This window comes from Elaeis guineensis, chromosome 4 (assembly GCF_000442705.2).
Source record: "Elaeis guineensis isolate ETL-2024a chromosome 4, EG11, whole genome shotgun sequence".
Lineage (NCBI taxonomy): Eukaryota > Viridiplantae > Streptophyta > Magnoliopsida > Arecales > Arecaceae > Elaeis > Elaeis guineensis.
The window spans coordinates 53,361,839-53,380,697 of record NC_025996.2 but is presented as its reverse complement, the minus strand read 5'-3'; the positions used below and the strand labels follow the sequence as shown (position 1 = coordinate 53,380,697).

At 39.0% G+C, this 18,859-nt stretch overlaps 1 protein-coding gene and 1 pseudogene across 1 annotated transcript; one reads left to right on the top strand and one right to left on the bottom strand.

Annotated features, from left to right (window-relative positions):
* Positions 1-5,375: 5,375 nt before the first annotated feature.
* On the bottom strand, positions 5,376-16,815 carry LOC105042822 (nucleolar complex protein 2 homolog). Its single transcript, XM_010920160.4, has 13 exons — positions 16,662-16,815; positions 16,149-16,360; positions 15,968-16,062; positions 13,599-13,670; positions 12,994-13,518; positions 12,534-12,848; positions 12,314-12,382; positions 7,182-7,511; positions 6,896-7,102; positions 6,727-6,813; positions 6,545-6,639; positions 6,153-6,287; positions 5,376-6,062 (listed from the first exon to the last, which is right to left on the bottom strand). The coding sequence occupies exons 2-13, from the start codon at positions 16,168-16,170 to the stop codon at positions 5,735-5,737; spliced, it is 2,280 nt and encodes a 759-aa protein (XP_010918462.2). The 5' UTR covers positions 16,171-16,360; positions 16,662-16,815; the 3' UTR covers positions 5,376-5,734.
* LOC105037525 (uncharacterized GPI-anchored protein At4g28100-like) lies at positions 16,479-18,541 on the top strand (annotated as a pseudogene).
* Positions 18,542-18,859: the final 318 nt, after the last annotated feature.

Below are 18,859 nucleotides of genomic sequence, written 5' to 3'. Positions count from 1 at the left end.
ATAATACTAAGTTTAAAAAAATTAATGCAGAACTTCACATTATTCACAAACTTACTTCGGTTGGATATCTACAATCAAATGAAGAAGCCGAGGTAATCAACAGAACTATACTATAGAGCCTAAAGACAAGATTAAGTCAAGCTAAAGTACAATAGGTTGATGAATTATATAGTTTCTATGGTCCTACCGAACAACTCTTTGGATCCCAATTGGAGAAAGTCACTTAACTTAGCACTTGGAATGGAAGCTATGATTCCACTAGAAATCGAACTACCATTGACAAGGGTTGAGCAAAATGAAGAACCAAGTAATTTAGATCGACAACGTGTAGGTTTAGACTTAATTGAAGGAACACAAAGGCAAGCTTAGCTGAGAATGACTTCATTCCAACAGCGGATAGATCGATATTATAATTTTTGAATAGTCCGATATTATAATTCTCGAGTAAAATCTAACATCTTTCATTAGGGGATCTTATCCTTAGAAGAGTTGAAGTCTCTAAGTCAATTGAATAAGACAAACTATCACTGAATAGAAAAGGTCCATATAAAATCTCTGAGGTACTCTGATTAGAAGCCTATAGGATCAAAAACTTAGATGACACTGAAATTTCTCAGACCTAGAACGTCGAAAATCTATGCATGTATGATTAGTAAGTTTTTACAAGAAATTATATTATGCAAGTAGTTTTACTATAATATGCCGACAAGTTATGGGCGATGAATCTCAGCTAATATGAAATTGATTGTTTGGCACTTGATCGAATAACATAGACAACTGATACTTGATCATGCAAAAATGTCATCGGCTGACACCCGATAAAATTTTAGTCGGTTTGCACCCAATCAGTAGAAAGACTAGATATAACCCAAAATAAAATAATTATAAATCGATCAAGTCCAAAGGAAAGAAATGCGATGACATTTGATAAATCTACTTAGAAATTTTTTGACAAAAAAGTCAAATTTCAATCACATGCCATCGATCTTACTTAGACATCTCATTTACTAAGCAAGACAAAGAAGTAACGAAGAAAAGAAGATTTCATTGATCAAGTTGTTCTTACAAACTCGGCTCACAACCGAGGTCAAAAATCAAAATATAAAACAACTTGACAGAAAAGAGAAAAACATCTAAGGGACGACGTCAGAGCCGGGGATATTGTTTCTTCAATAGCATCAACAGCTTCAGGAGTAGTTTTTTCTTCTTCCTCAGCATCTTTCGGTTGCATCCCACTCAAGTCCAACTCGACATGAAGACGATTGATAGCGGCCTTGCAGTTTGCAAAGCCGACTTTGTAAGCGATAGCTAACCCTTCAGCGATCTCATCTTCGAACTCTCAAGAAGTTTTATGTTCGGCCAGTGCTTGGGAAGCTGACTCTTGGACTTGAACTTCAACAGCAAAATCTTTCTCCTCTGCTTCCCGAGCGACCTTCTCGGCATCTTTCCATTTTTCTTTGGCCTCTGTAACAGCAACCTTGGTCGGGTCAATTTCCTTCTCAAGCTCAGTGATCATTCTCTTTTGCTTGCCGACCTCTTGTCTCTCCTTTTGTAGTTGGGCCTCCAATGAAGCAATTTTATCCCGAGAAGGAGATAACTTGCCATCTAGCTGAGCAAGATCCTCTTGATACTTCTCCCACTCCTCAATAGTGTGGAGAAGTTCTTCAGCTACTTCACTCCGAGCTTTTGCAACTTGGACCTTATCTTCAAGAGAGTAACTAAGTTAGTCGAAGTTGGTTAGCCCCTCATACAAAATGGTCGCATCATGCATCATCTATAAGAAAAGAAGAAATTCTTCTAAGTAAGAAATTTGAGAATGAAACTAACAACAAAGTCAAATAGTAAGTCAGACTTACCGAAAGAAGTGACGCATAGGAACCGTTGATAATATCCTCCAGTGGGTGAGACTTTCTGACCTCCCAGTCAGTTAGAAGCATGATCATCTTCATCAGCTCTCAGACAACTATGTCGAAGGTCCCAGAGCATCGAGCCACTCACCCAAACATGCATCCCAATGGTGATGTAACTTTCCTCGGATGATTCGGGAGGAGGTTGGTTGGTGGGAGAAGCAGATGATTGTGGTGCCTCTCCTCAGCTAACACTCGAAGGACCTGCTTCTACAGGCGACTAACGACATGATAGAACTCGAACCGAACCTGACATAGTGGACATCGGTAAAGCTTGGACTGCTGGTGCAACCATAGTCGGTGCACCCCCGATGATGACTACATCATCATCGACTCCTATCGAGACGGTCAAAGAAGCTCCGATCTGAGGAGGAGGTGGGGTTGACCTTGGCGGTATTGCACTCCTTTGATCTCCTAAGGAAGGTTCTTCATGGATCTTCTTCGAGGGCTCTCAAGAAGTTTTTCCTTAAGAAGAAATCAACCTCTTTGAACCGCTTGATGGATCAACTCAATAGTGATCTTCATGACTACAAAATTGAGAAAGACAGTCAGCATCAAGAAAAGACATGCAATAAAGAAATTCAGAACTTAAGGAAAAGATGAAGCACTACCTAAAGAGTTAATCGGACTTAATCTGATATTATGCAAATACTGCTCCAAATCCGACAACAATTCTTGTTGCTTCGAAACTTTGACACCAAGCAGCAAATGATAGTGCTCTTTATTCTCTTCAAGGACCATATCGTTCTTATTCGGGACAATATTGAGAGCAGTCCAAATCCAACTAAAACCCTAAGAATGATGATAGAGACAAAAAAAAATTATTTTTCTATCTGTGAATGGAAGATGGAAGCCTAGTAATAAAGTGATGATAGTACCAAAGATCGAAAAACTACCATCCTCTCTCTCGAAGGTATTTCTTCAAAGAAATAAAGCTCGAAAAAGAGAGATCTTTAGAGAAATTTGAAGAAGATTACAAAAAATAGTAAAAGAACAGAGAATCCAAATGGAATTTGGAGCCAATTGAGCTAAAAGTATTTGGTACCAATCTAAGATGTTGCAAATGAAAGGATGGAGAGGGAATCAAAGCCTAGACCGAAGAAACTTCTCATAAATGGCGATATGACCATCTAATGGATGGGTCACTCGACCATCTCAGTTTGGAGTCGAGAATTTATATCGGCTTGGGACCAAGTATTGATCCTTCAAGCATCGAGTATCAACCTCAGACAATTCGGACCTCTTATGCAGTGGGCCTGAATAGTTCTCGATGACCATTTTCCAACCCCCTAGAATCTGATTGGGCCTAAAGAGAAGATGTACTTTCTCAGGTGCATCTTGAGGAACTTTCTTAGCCTTATCTTGAGAAAACGAAGCCTGAGAATCTTGATCTCTCACAAGGTTCTCGCCCCTAGACTCACTTCTAGAGGATGACATCTCAAAGAGCAAGAAATGCAGAAAAACCCAAATGGCAGGGAAGAGAACAAGGGAGAACCTAGAAAAATCTAAGACTTGGACCGAGAAGGAAAGAAAAAAGAACATAACAGGAGAAAACTGACCTTCAATCCAAATGACCTTGAGGAAGAACACAGTTGAGGAGACTTTTTCTTTCGATTATGAATCAAAGAGGAATAGAGTAGTCTGGAGGCAGAAGAAGGCAACAGTAGGGAAGAAACTTCCATGGATAAAGGGCCTACAATATATAAACATCTTCAACGGCCATGATCAATCCTTCGGTTCCTGATCTCCCTGGTGATGTTGACATATGGCAGAGATCTTAGCCAACAAGTTCCATGGCCATTCAACATACCATCACTGCGATCTTACCATGCAAGGTGAGTCCATGAAAAAAATCTCTGGGCCAATACTCTGTCGATACATGGCCACTTACAAGCGACTCGAGAGCAATCACTTGGATCGCTCAATCTTTCGAAATTATTATGGAATATCATTTTACGCAACCCACAATCATAACTATTGCATGACTCATGAAATGACAAAACTGCCTGACATGCCTTTCCAAGATAACAATAAATATAGGTGGCAAAGGAAACGACATGCTAGGCATACGCCAGAAATCAAATTTGAAATTTGAAATCCTGATTTACTCCCTCCGCCCAATGCCCTTAGACTATTTCGAACTTGAGAGATGGGGGGCCAAGTGTTGGGGCACATATTTGAAACTGCGATATCGAAGGAATTCTAACAATCTTACTCGGCTTATAGCCGACAATCAGCAGCATTGCCGAATCTACTTAGATGATGGCTGATGATTTCAATCTGACAATGCTCAGCGATTTATTTAGCAATACAGTCATTTATACATCTACAATTTTATCAGTATTCAACTGATTGTCTTACTCGATTTATACCCAAGAATCTGAGGAAAAATCGTAATGCATGATCTGGAAGATCATGGCTCAGAAAATGGCTATAATGCATGATGCGAGCATTAACTTCTTATAACTGAAAGATCGTGGGCCGAAATAACTGCCTACTCAACTCACTTGAATTCGATAACTCTCACGTTCCCGTATTCCGAGGGACTAAAGTTATAGAACAACGGCAGACTCCACCCTTATATAAAGGGAGGTAAAAGGAGAATTGGGATAAACTTGTTTTGATAGATACTAAGCTCTCGCTTTTATGATTTTCTTCTACTATTCCCTTAACTCCGGATAACTTAAGTATCGGAGCATCCTCCGTCAGACAACTTCCGATAAGAGGACTTCATCTTGTAGATTTTTTCTTCACCAATGGTAAAGTGCACTTATTCAGTACCCAATCGAGGATCTCGCCGGAGTTTAGCAGCAATAATAACCATTTGCCCTGATATTTGTTTAAGTAATAGTGAAATGATAGCATGTAACAGCTTGAAAGTCTAGCCAGCACAATTAGCATGTAGCAATGATAAATGTGGCAAATAATAGTAAGTATTCAGTAGTTTAACTAATTATCGACATAAATTAAATTATTAGCATAACATATAATTAAACCTTATAATACTACAATTCTCTTAATTCTAAGTACATAGAATATGCTCTTCCCAAAAATCACATTTAAATGCTAAATAGAGTTATGAAAACTTGAGACCAAAATTTTATAGAATGACAATGATTTTATTGGTAATGATCTTTTGTTATGGTATCAGTTAAGGTAGCTAGTAAATGCTCAGCCAAAAGGCAGCTAAAAAAAGGCAGCTAGTAAATGATCGCCTGTAAGAACAGCATGTTCGAGGCCAATAGCATGGGTCCAGCTCAAGTCAGCCAAACATATGACCAACAAAAGAAACACAGCTCAAGTTACAGCAGCTTTGGGCAGTTGAGGGCATTTATTAAAGTACCACCCAAGCATAACTCAAATTTCTGATTGCATAAATTTCTGTGGTCCTAGTTGCATAAGATCTGGCTGCTCAGCATTTCTGATACTAGCATAAGGAATAAAACCTAAGGATTTGCTCATTCAAGAAGTTGCCAACGACCATCACATGAATTAGTTCTGTTAATAATTTGAAGTGCCGAAAGATACATATCTCATGAATCTGGATACACCAATAGAAAGCAGCAATATGTTTACCGAATGATGTTCAGGTAATTACATCCAAACTTGCATCTCTCTAACAAATCAAAATTCCTCAGGATATGTACGGGTTCTTTATGCAAAAATTGATTGCACCAGTTAATCTGTCATGGCCAGATAGCCTTTAAAAAAAAGTCAATCTGCTCTATGACATCAAAATTGGGTTTATCCATCCAAAGACCAATGATCAGCCCCTCTGCTGCACCGTAAAATAACAGAAATCTCCTTCTGAGATACCAAACTATATGTTACTTATTTGCACCTTTCCTAGACTTATTCTTAGGGCGTGGCTTGCTTCTGTTTTTAGAAGATGTGGTAGCCAACTTATGTTTCTTGTTCTTCTGCTTTGGTGAGGTGGCCAGCTTGCGTTTCCCGCTCTCCTGCTTTAGTGATGGACTACTCTTTGACTCATGGTCTTCCTCATCAGAAGGCAAGCCACCATCAGGAGCCTCATCTTCTTCATCATCATCATCATCCGAACTTAGGACAAGATCTTCCACTACATCCTCATCTCCACCTACATCTTGCTCCTTTTCGTGGCTTCGCTTTTTCGAACTCTTTTTCTCATCCCTAAGTCTGCATGCCAATGTATATTATCAGATTTACCACACATGTTGACAGTGAAAGTACGAAGGGCATTGAATAATAATTAATTATTAGCCCTACTTAGATTTCTTTTCAGGCAACCAGGATGAGCTGAACACAGCAGCACCTTCTTCAGCATCCCCATCATCATCATCTTGTTCCCTCATTTCAGACAGCCTGCTGGCAAAAACAGAAGACTCTGCACCCACAAGAACACTGGCAATAGAAAAGCACAAAATATTAATAACCGAAGTAGTACTTCCAATTTTAACAAAACTTTGGGAAGGGGGAGCTAAATTCTACAATGTGAAGATATTAGGAATTTTAATGGGCATTGCATGCTCAAATGTTCAGGTAAATTGTCAATTAATAAGCTTATACATTCTATACTGAAGTGACATTTTACCTGTTAATTGACATTTCAATTGTGAAACAATTGTGAAACAAATGCTGTATCTAATAATAAAACAAACCTGGATTCCACCATTGAATCAATCCTCTGTTGAGCTTTCAGGTGCAACTTAGCAACAAATTTTGAAAGAGGACTGCTCCCAGCTTCCTTTTCAGCCTATAGCAAAGCCAAATTCCATTGGTTTCTGATAACAGACACATCAAACAAAAGAAGAGAAAAGCGAAAATGAGGCTGCAGTGCTACCTTGAGAAATGATGCTGCAGCAGGATCATTAGGTGAAAATTCAATACCAATTCGTTTGGAGTTTGTAAAGTCACAATTGGCCTCCACCTGGAAAGAAGAAACAGGAGCCATGAAAACATTGGTATTTACACAGCTAATTAAATAATTATATATGCATTTTCTAAAACACCTGGCGGATGAGCTCCTTTATTTCTTGTCTAAACCTATCAGCTTTGGTGGATTTGCAAAAGTTCCGGAGCCGAACAACTGGAATAAAAGACAACTCGAAGAAGGCAACAGAGTAGCTCCACTGAGATAAATGTTCAGCAAGTTCCTCAACCACTGAATATATACATGCCTCCTGAAAACCACGTGTCTTCAATGTAGTCTTGTCAACCTGCAGTAGAACATTCAGGTTATTTTCCCTGCAACATACACAGTTTGGATGGTGAAATTATCAGAGAATAAAATTTCACCTGTTTAACATTAGGCAAATTGACAGCTTTACCAACACCTCCAGTAGGGGCCCTATTCAGTTCTTTCATTTCCAACATACTAAGCAGGAGCGACGACACAGGAACAAAGGTACCAGTGGCGCCTGCAATACGATTGAGCATTCTTACACACCGCAGCCTAAGAGGGAAGTACCGAGCAGTTGGAACTAAACTTGCCACCCCATAAATTATCTGAGTAAGTGGGTAAGCCAAAGGTTGGAAATCATCTTCTGAACTGTAAGCACATATAACTCCAGTCCAAAGCTCAAGGCAGAATATGAACTGCCAATCATAGACCTTTTGATATGCTTTCTGCAAAAGGAAGGAAAAAAAATCCATTAAACCATCAGAAGTATGAAGCAATAAAACAATATTCAGTAATGATAACTAGAAAAGAAAACACAAACACCGATCTACAAATATTTTCCCAATGCCAGAATATAACATAAACCTAATTCTTGTCCTTTTTTCAATTGATTATTTTAAACTTGTTCGACAATAAGTAAATGCTGGACAGTTGCATTACCCAGCAATATAAATAATTGTTGTTGGGCGCTATTCATGGACAAAGCAAGATTCTGAATTTTAAAAAACTTGCAAACTTATACATTCTATGGTGAAAAGCTAGACTAACTCATGGACTTCTTAGTGGCATGGTTGAAAAAGTAGCAAATCAATGCACACATACAGAATTACTACAGATATCATTTTTTCTCAAAGAAAAAACCATCATAGGATATCAAATCAAAAAATTGTAGATTTAGAACAGCGCAACATGGGCATGCAAAGTAAGCATATCATCTATGGCTATAGATTATGGATGCTGCAGACCAAGTGACCAACAAATGCCAGAGCTCCAACCACCATATCATAGAGATTCTTTACTTGTGCCTATGGAGCTGTAGCTACTGAGAGGCATGAAATATTGTGTTAATCACTAACAATTACATAACCCATCAAAGAACTGTTTTTCCCATCAATCCAACATTCAACAATATGCTTGCAAACCAAAAAATGCACATGCTGGTTGCTCTCCATTCACCATTGTTTTTTCGATAGTATTTTTGGGTATATAGATAGCCCTCTTGCCAGTTCCCTTCAGAAAAGAAGCCAATCAACAAAATATTTCATGTGAACATGTCTGCAAATATGACACAGCATCTCATAAATTCAACCGTGTAACCATTAGATCTCCATATGAGTGCCCATGGGTATCGCCATAACTATCAATGATTGAAAATTCTTTTGCAACATTTAAGCTTTCTTATGAATTTGTAGTTCGACAAAACAATTCCTGGTGTATGTCTTTTCCTATTCAGATGGAAATAAGTCTTGAATTTTGCCTGAAACAAATGGTTTGAGGCCTATTGTTGGTACTAATTCAATAAGAGGCAGCCAACACTTCCATGAACCAACTTTTAATTTGCAAGATAACTGGAAATGGTCACTTTTGCAGAGCATGTCCTCAAGTCATACTGAAGACATTTCAATACATTTTCAAACTTACACAAGTACCAAAAATCCCCGTTCCATATCGTTGATGATCAATGCTTACACTCAAGGAATGCCAAACTATCCTGAACTAGGTGGTTCGGGGCATATTGAACAGACCGATCGATTACTGGGACAATTCGGCCTAGGGATGGCAGCTAGGTGGGTCTTTTCAGTTATCTGACCCATCTCGAACCAAATAGGACCAAAACCCTATAGGATTGAGGAAGGGTTTGGGATTTAAAATTAAAACTCGTAAGGGTTTGGGAATCTACCTAAACTCAATTATATACATATATATATATATACGTGTATATGTATGTATATACGTATACATATATGTATATACGCATATATATGTATGTATATATATGGATATGTATGTATATACGTATATATATGTATATACATATATATACATATATATATATATATGTATATATATATATATCTATATATATGTGTGTGTGTGTGTGTGTGTGTGTGTGTGCATATGTGTACATATGTGTGTGTGTGTGTGTATTATAAAATTTTACAAATATATATATACAACAAAGGGGTCAAGGGATTATGGACATAATGTTGGTATTACGGATTATGGCTGTTTGTTCAAGTTTGAATCAGAAGTTTGATATAATATTGATTTTCACATGATATTAGTTATATTCAGGTCATTATGCAAAGGTCTTTCCCTCTGTTCCCCCTCCATTTCTTTTTTCTTTTTTTTGTTTGTAATTCCAAATCAGGTATCCGACTTAGCCGAATAAAGATTAATGGGTTTTGCTATAGTGCTCCAAAGGGTATTTTGGTCTTTTTATTTTTTATTTATTTTGGACCATTGGATTAAATATAAACGACTCAAATTTGAGATTAATGGACTACCCATGTGCATGGTTGGTGCAGTAAATATTTTAAAAATTAGAATTATTTTTTTTCAAAAAATCTATTCTTCCCTGCACCGGAAGAGGGGGGTAAATGCGGAGGAGCCGCATGGGCATCGGGAGTTGGGGGGCGGCGACAAGGAGAAGTCACAGGCCATGGACGCGGGGGACGCTAGGGGGTGGGGGGTGCGGTGGCGTGGAGAAGCCGCAGACCGCAGTGGGGGGGAGGGAGGGGAGTGGTTGTGGTGGCACGGAGAAGCCGCTAGGGGAGGGTGCGCGTAGTGTCGGGGGTGGGCGCAAAGCAGCTGCTAAGGGGTGGGGGGGCACAGAGCAGCCACGGCCGTCAGGGGTGGGGGGAGGGGGGTTGGGGGGCTCAGAGCGACGACGAAAACGAAGGGAGGGGGGGCATGCACAGAGTCGAGAGCAGAGGAGGCTTGGGCCGCCAAGGGGTTGGGGGGGTGTTGGTGGTGTGGAGGAGGCGCAGGCCATGGGGGAGCGCATGCAAAGGAGCGGAGGAGGCACGCGGGGGGCCGGGTGGTGGCACAAAAGAGGCACAGGGGCTTACCGGGGGGGGGGGTGTTGTGGAGCACGGTGGCACCGCGGACCAGGGAGGTGGGGGCGTTGGGCACAGTGAAGCCATGATAGAGGAAGAAGAAAGAGGAAACAAATAATAATAAAATATTATTTAAAAAAAAATAAAATATATTAAAAATTTAATGTATAACGTCTTTAATGTCCTTTATAATAAAATATTATAAAGAAATACTGTAGCAAAACCCAAGATTAATTGGTCGGATTTAGGTGCCTGACAAATTTATGTTTTTTGATGGGATGGGTTTGAGATTTTTAGAAAAATTTTAAATCGGATTAAGGATAGGTTTTGGTAATAAGAATTTAAACATGGTTCGCATACGGGTAGAGTGAAATTTGTGGGTACCCTACCCATTGCCATTCCTAGTTTGGCTGCTAGATTTGGTTCAACCGAAACCTTATTTTATAAATTCCCCTCCCCTCTCAATCCTCTCCTCTCAGTTCTTCTCCCCTCTTCCGATCTCTCAATCTCGACTCTCCTCTCGCTCTCTCTCGAGATGGTCGAACTTCCTATGTCTGCCAGAAATGATGCTCGCAACGAATTGAAATGGCTTTACTTCCCAATGACAAGGATTGAGGACTCAGCAAGCAAGGTGCAGCTCTGATGAAGTGCCATCAATCAACTGAGAAGTGTTATAGTAGTGTGTTTATCTAGGTCTACTATTTTTTTTCCCCTCTTTCTCTAGTGATTGTGGGTGGAGATCATAGGGAGAATAGGAGCTTTCTGAAGGATGAAGTCTTGTTACTTTATCATTATACCCTTCCAACGAAGAGCTTCCAGTGGTCAATTGGCATATCATGCGTAGTATTGAGAGCAGATGGCTGCATGTCTAAGGACTGTTTCTTGAGGTTTGAGGTATCGTGTTCTGCGCATTTCTTTGTTCATGTGTACGTTGTTATATTTATATATATGATTCTCTGTCATTGTGGACCAACAAACCTTGTAATCATCATGGTGGGTAGATCCATGGAGGCTTGGACTGTGTATTTTGCAATTTAATCATCACTCCCAACCCTCCACACTGGAGAAAAAAAAGTAAAGAGAAGACAACTAATATCAAGTTTCTCGTCAATAATATTTTGGGGGGAAGGGACATTAGACAACTTTAAAAGCAGCAAGCTGGGTGGGAGACCTAGCTAGTTGTCCTATAGTCTAATTTCATGCAATCAAGAAGCTGCCCCTAAACTTAGACACACAGCCCAAATAGGACAGGAAGAAAGCATGGTCCTTAACTTGCAAATAGTCTAGGTAGAGATTGAAGAAGGCATGGTTTGATATAAAAGGAACTGCATTCATACTTCAGGAACATTACTAATGCAGGTGCACTCAGGCCTGTCCAACACCCATGCACATGCTCACATGCCTGCCCCAAAGTGTATGAGAAAGTGCATGTATGGTCAGCTGCAAATATAACTACAACCAAGCAAAAACTGCTACCATTGGGAATGTTATAAACTTTCAGAGGTAAGAAAACATCAATAACACTATATAAATGTGCACATGAAACAAGTGTTGACTACAAGTCCTGCACGGTTATGTATACCTGTGTTGCTTATTCAACCATCCCAGTAAAAATAGTTCAAGCAAGAATAGGAAATTATTAATGGTGGAAAAATCATTGTCTCATTTATTAATGGCCATGCGGTGACTGTCATTTGTTAATGGAGAAAAGGAGAGAGAGTAGGAAATTGTTTGCAGACATGGGATTACCAACAGAAGAGATTGGATGTGCAAACATGGGATTACAAAGAGGAGATTGGATGGAAGAGGTGGGCTGGGTTTGGAGAAGGAAAGGGTGAGGGGGAATTCCTACAGGCGAGGGAGAATTCCTACAATAACTTTTGGAAGAAGAAAGATGGAGAATGTGCTACTGGAGAAAGACAGAGCAAAAAGGAGGGCAGCATGCCTGGATGGTAGTATATTTTTGCATCCAAACAGGGACCAATAATGGGGGTAAACCTCACAGTCCGACATGAATGTAGACATAAAACTCTAGGTTTGTCACTTACAATGCTGTTGTGGAAATGCAGCAACAGCCATAAAGTCTTGAAATATAACAGTAGGTTAACATATGGAACAGGTAATAACAGAAGATCATAAAAACTATATAAGAATTATGAAAGGCTTAAGAAAATCTTGACAAAGCTCACCTCAACTTGTTTCTTTGTGCTCTTGCTGCTTTCTTGTTGCTTTTGCCCTTTCTTTTTATCTTTTACTGCCTTTGAAAAATAATAAAAGAGCAACAGCAGAACAGCTATAATAAGTAACCCAGATCAAATCAAAAGCATTATGATAATATTGTGAACACAATTTTAATTGGAAATTCAAGATACAAGAAACCTAGAAGATGGATGGTGGATTTAACATTACCTTATTCCCCCTCTCAGTGAGGGCACCTCGTAATATCACTGCCAGTTGACGAATGAAAACAAATGCATGTTGATATGCGGCTGGTGGGTCCAGACCATATAGTTCACTGACACAATTTCCAAGGAACTGAATGTGCTGCAACTTTGATCTACTAACAGATTTGGACAGTTTGCAATTCAAAACATAACCCTTGTATACTCCCTTAAGGCATGTATCAAGACAATCAGAACCAAGACGAACACACAAATCTCTCAGGAATAGAAATGAAACAACCGGTAGAGCACCTTTTCCTGTACCCCAACAGTGAAGGGCAACCTGCAAATAGAAAAACAATTAGAAGTGGCATCCAAGACCAAATGTTTCTTATTCACATTTTGAAGGTGGAACCACATATGCAAGGATAACCAGAAGGTCCCACTTATAATTTATAAATGGTAAGAGGACATAAACATTTATGTACCTTAACATACTTCCTCAAGAGAGCAGGATAGGCAGCTAAAAAGACAGCTGATGCCTTGATACGCTTTAAGGTGAATGAGATCATTTGTTCATCTGTCATTTGTGTTAATATATGAAGTGCATTACCAAGATATAGCCTCATCAAGCTGCCATACTTCTTCCAATTTTGAGTGGTTGTCAGCTCCATAATGGTCTCCTTTTTCCCTCCAGAGCCAGGGGCTTTCAACATTCCACGAAGAATTCCATCCATTTCATTCAGAACAAACACCATTATCTTATTAAATACATTGCTAGATATGATACTAAATTTCGGTGCTGAACTATTTTCTCCATCATCTCCATAATGGCATGCTGTCCTAAAAGCTCGCAGCAGACATCGAACTGCACCAAGTTTATCTCTTTCTTTGACTGCTTTGCACCATGAATCAACCATTGCAGTTGTAATAACTTTGGCTTGTGGTTTCTGTTCCCTCTCATGAGTAGGCTGAGATTCCACATCCTCCTCCAAATCAGTTCCTTCACCCTCCTAGATAGAACATTCAGCATAAAGTTTGATTTATAATTTCTTGTGCCAAGAATGTCGTAAACAAATCAATATATACTCACATCAATATCTTCATCATCAAACTCTAACAGCTCCTTGTCGTGCTCCTTCAGATATTGATAGAATTCCGGATCCTGCAGAGCGAAAAATGCCATTGCAAAGAGATCGGATAACACAAGCAGATGAACACCATGAAGTTTTTTTTAGATTGATAATCATTCTCTGGAACCTCCCAGGATGTACAATTTTATGAATGGTTCAAAAACAAGCCAGTTGTTAGTGAAAATATGAAACACAAGTTACTGACCAACAGACAAGGGGCAAGCAAATTCATAGAATTAGTGTTGGATCGACAATTTTTTTTTTTTCATTCACTTAATCAGCAAACAATGAAAACAAAAGCACCCTTCGGAAATATAAGCCCACATCACCCAAGATTGGCTACAAGCTTAAATCACCCAAAATTGGCTACTTATATCCAAATATTGGCAGATACCTGGTTTTTGTCAGTCAGTTTTCATTGTAGATATTCTGGCTTACAGTCGGAAGAGTAATGCTAGCTAATAAATAAATGTGATGATATAGGTTCCACAAGTCATGCATGGAGCTTCAAGGAAACAAAATGTTAAAAAAATCGTAATCTACCATTTTCTAAAGATATATGAGAAACCATTTTTTGTAGTGTCACATATAAAATTTCAGTAATCAAAATGTGTACGGTCCCATGCACAAGAAAGTATTCAATTCATGAAGAAAAACTATCAGAAACAAGCTGTGGTCAAAAGTGAATTGTGTCAGAATATAAATGAATTAGTGAATACAACCCTTCAAAAAGTAGCATTTATTTTCGTTCTAGCAAATGTTTTTATAAACAATGAAAATGAGTCCCCTTTAATTAATAAGCATCTTATCTAATTTGCAAACTGGAGGATTTTCCTTTTATCTTACCAAAAAATGGGTGGTGACAAAAGAGATTGTGTTAAACCAGAACAAAGGTCTTAGGTCTAGATGAAACCTTACCTCCTACAATGTAATTTTAAAATTCGCATAGTGCTTTGACTTTTGAATATTGTACCTATGTTTGAACCAAATGAACATGAAAAGAACATTGAAAACACTTTTTTATCGAGCATCACTAGAAACAAGCAAGATATTCATAATTCAAAACCATAAACTAACGAAAAACTAGAATCATGAAGAAATGAAAATTTTACAAATGAACATTCTTTAAATGTTCAGGTTTAAAAAGCATTAAGGCTCTATTTGCTAGCTAAGGAACTAAAGGAGACAAAGTTAGTGCCAGGAGAATCTTCTTTTCCGATCTTTGGTGATGAAATCTAACTACAAGAAGTGAGCAGAAAAGAAATAAAATGCCATAAGTTCCATCAGACACACCTAATATCAATTGGATAGCTGACTCACAAACACTTTATCTAAGATGTTCTCCATAATTTTCACAGCTTAATTAAATAAAAGGAAATCATTATTTGTGTTCCTTTTTTATTTCATTCCTCAATCAGCAGAAATAGGTTAAACCTTTACTATCGAATCTTACGTATCATATTGGTATCATTACATCTGACAATCAAACCTCTATGCAATACACACTCAGCAAAGTATAGAGGGGTCAGTATCAATCAGACATCCATACTATGCATGCTATACAAGATACTATCATAATTTAAACCAGAAAGCAAACTTAAAGTTTAGCCACTCGTCAGCTGCAAGGTCGAAATCTATCAAGTTGACAAATATGGCCAACCAAAATGCCAGCTGATCATAAGATATAACCCATATTAGATACATCAACAAATATTTTATGTCCTGTGACACTTGAAAGTTGGCAACACAACCATTCTTTACATCTTTATTAGAAGAACATAACCAACAGTCATATCGATATGATAGGCATATCTAAATCATGTATGCTAAGTGATTGTTCTACATGGTGGAGACACCAGCATCAAACTTTAAAGATACTGCGAATGGCCTGAAATATATACCTTCTTAATTTTGCAACCTATGACCCCTAGATTACTAAAATGTGTCTACATCATAAAATGCACCTATGAAAACAATTTTAATAATAAGATGAAGGCATTTTGAGTTGATATTCATAGGTATTTGTACTTTAATTTCTCAATGACGTCTATGACACATGCTCTATTTGACTGCAGATGTCCGATATAAAATTCATAACTTCGTTTTGTTTTGTGGAAAATGTGTTGACACATAATATAAGACTAAAATAGGCTTATACATCAACCCTTTATGTGGAAACATTTTTTTCCTGTCAGCATGAACATCTATCCAAATCGTGCTTTTCTACATCAACAAAGTTCTTAGATCGAATTTTTTCTTGGATACGAATAAGCAAATGAAATCTTAAAATACTAGGCAGCAACATGAGAGGAGGAGGAAAGCCACCCACCTTTTCTTTAAGTCTTTCCAACTGTTCGACATGCTCTTTAGCTTTTCGCCGCGAAAGAGAGAGACTTCCTTCTTCCTCAGCATGGTTGCCATTATCTAATCCCAAGAGAGAAAATATGAGCCAAGTTAAACCACTAGAACTCTCGTTATGAAACACAGAAACGATGGTTCTCGGAACAGACCTGAATCCTCGATATCTGACATGATTCTGCTTGCAATTGAATTCTACTCTCGTCACTCTTAAAAAACGAACACCAAGCTTCTCACGCTGCCGCGCCGCCCCAGAGGTCCCAGAGGAGAAGAGAGACTAGGGATGGCAACGGGTAGAGTACCCGCAAAATTTGCCCTACCCGTATCCGAACCCGTTTAAAATCTTACTACAAGGACCTGTCCCCTGCCCGATTACAAAATTGACTAATCCATGGATTTGGTATCATATTTATCGTAAAACAAAGCTACAAAATTTTCTTTAAACCCTCGTGCTTCTACCAAAATTAAACTCCCAAAACGTCATGGACCAACTCAGACCGCCACAATTCGAACAAAAGCCCATACGGGTGAGAAAAAACCGCAGCCGGAACCTAAGAAACCCCTCCGTTCTACCTTAGGTGCTCTCTTTCCCCACATATACCCGAAAAAGAGAATGAAATGAAAAGAAAAAGAAGCGAATCAATCTATGTGGGAAAAGGTCCTACCTTTTAAATTTTTCCGTCTTTCCTTTGTTTTCGTTGATTTTTTCCATGTTTTTCGCTGGTATTTCCTCCGTTTTTTCCGTCCTCAGCAGTCTCATTCGGGTGGGAGGCTTGGGGGCCGGGGCAGCGAATAGGGAAGCTTTGACCACGATGGCTAGGGTTTTGTGTTGGTATTCAAATATAAGAGTTTTTTTTTGGTAGAAAGCATCAACTTTATCCATAATATAAAAGTAGCTACATTCAAGAGTCTGATGAAATCAAAGAAAATACCAACTAGAGACAGCAACCCAATATTAACTGAAGTACAGCAACATTATCAACAGAATATATGGAGAAGGAAGACCTAGTATAAGGAAACATTTGCCGGTAAGACAATAATGAGATTGAATTCGAGTAGAATGCCATTTCCATGGAAGAACGAACCAGGATAGTAATGGCGAAATACCAAAGATGCTCAATTATGTAAGACTGTGATGAAAGTGGAAGAAATATGATGGATGCAGCTACTCCAAAGTCAAGCCCGTGAAGATAACAGCCATCATAGTAATTGTATATGTATATCCACAACAATACCTATGTAACAGATACAGCGTACAGAAGAGCATATTAACAACTGTACCATATGAGAGGAGTCATATATGCCTGTTGAGAGGCTCAACACCCTACATAAACAAATGAATGAGATGTTAGTATAAACAATTTTTTTCCTTTTTCTCCTTTTTTTCCTTTTTTGTTTTTTGCCTGGGTTGTTTTTTTCTTTTTTTATCAATTTTTTTTCTTTTTTTTTTCTCTATTTTTTTTCCTTGAAACACTCTTTTCCTATTTCCTTCCGACGCAAAATTAAATTTGATGAATTGAAAGAACATAAATATCTACCGGTCAATTTTAAACACATCGAAATTATTTTGTATTAGTTAAGATAGTGGTCAGGTGATCTAATTATTTGAGGTTGCATTTGATGCATCACCAGATAATCTTGAAAGATAATGTGGATTGTCTTCAAGATAAATTATCATCATTAAATTATCAATAATATTGATTACTATATTTGGTACACATAAGTAATGTTGCGGTAAAATTACTGAAAATCTTGATACATATATTTAGTATGACAATTAGATTACCGATAATATGAAATTAAATTCCTACAAAATACCTCCAATAAAGTTGCCTTGGTGCTCTTCTTTCTCCCTGATGAGAAGTGGCGGGAGTGATGTGGGTGTGGTTGTGACGTAGAGAAGTAGTGGGCTGGAGGATATGGAGAGTGAGAGAGTTTGAGAGAAGAATGAGAACAATGTTGCCCTAAATCTCTCTTCCTAGTTTTTACTCTTTGGCCAAATCTCTCTTTTGCCTGCTATGCCCGTCCTACCTGACCCTGACCCGATCGCCGTCCAACCCTCCCTACCTTTCCCCATGTCTTCCCCACCCACCACCACCTCAATGTTCCCTGAGCAGTCCAATATTGCCGGCACCGCTTGCCCCCTCGACCTCCCCAACGACCTCCTCCCTATCGTCTTTACGGCCCACTTCGCATCCTCCACTGACCGCCTCTCCTCTCAGTCCCGCTGTTGCCTGGCTCTCGTCACTTGGCTTTATGTTGGCTACTTCGCCACTGCCTTCGCAGCCTACCCTTTGCCCATTCCTCTCACACTCGACCTCCCCATCCTATCCGACAACTTCGAGGCTTGCATCAGTGGCATCAAGCACACCCTCCATGATCGCAGCATCTGCCTCTCCCACGTCAATGGCATGCACGATGCGGTATACTACTTCTACGACATCCGTCTCTGGAGGCTAACGTGCATGGGGGAGCATTCATGGCATTCGGTATGGAGGGGCAGTAGGTTCCATTGGAGGAGCCGCATGGGGGTGGTGGGGGATGAAGACGGAGGAGCCACAGGCAAATGGGGTGTGGAGGAGCCATGGGTGGCACCAAGGGAGGGGGAGGGCCACGGATTTTTCATGATTTTTTTTTTAGAGATAATTTTATCTAAAATTTTTATTACAATATTATCAAATAAGTGATAATTTAGATAGCCACCCTCTATAAGACTATCTAGATTACCTCATAGGAGTTAACGTAGATTGCCAAAATGATTTGGATTGCTACCTAAAAAGCATACCAAACGCAACAATCCGGTGGGGCTACTTTAAATTGCCGACAATCTGGATAGATTGCCAGCAACCAAATGCAACATGAA

Bases quoted from the DNA above. Each gene is read 5' to 3' on its own strand.
- LOC105042822 (XM_010920160.4), bottom strand. From the start codon at position 16,170: ATGTCAGATATCGAGGATTCAG. The intron at 6,814-6,895 runs GTGTTTTAGAAA...TCTTCTTTCCAG, and splicing joins TAAAGGAGCTCATCCGCCAG to GTGGAGGCCAATTGTGACTT. The intron at 6,288-6,544 runs GTTTGTTTTATT...TTCTATTGCCAG, and splicing joins GATTCAATGGTGGAATCCAG to TGTTCTTGTGGGTGCAGAGT.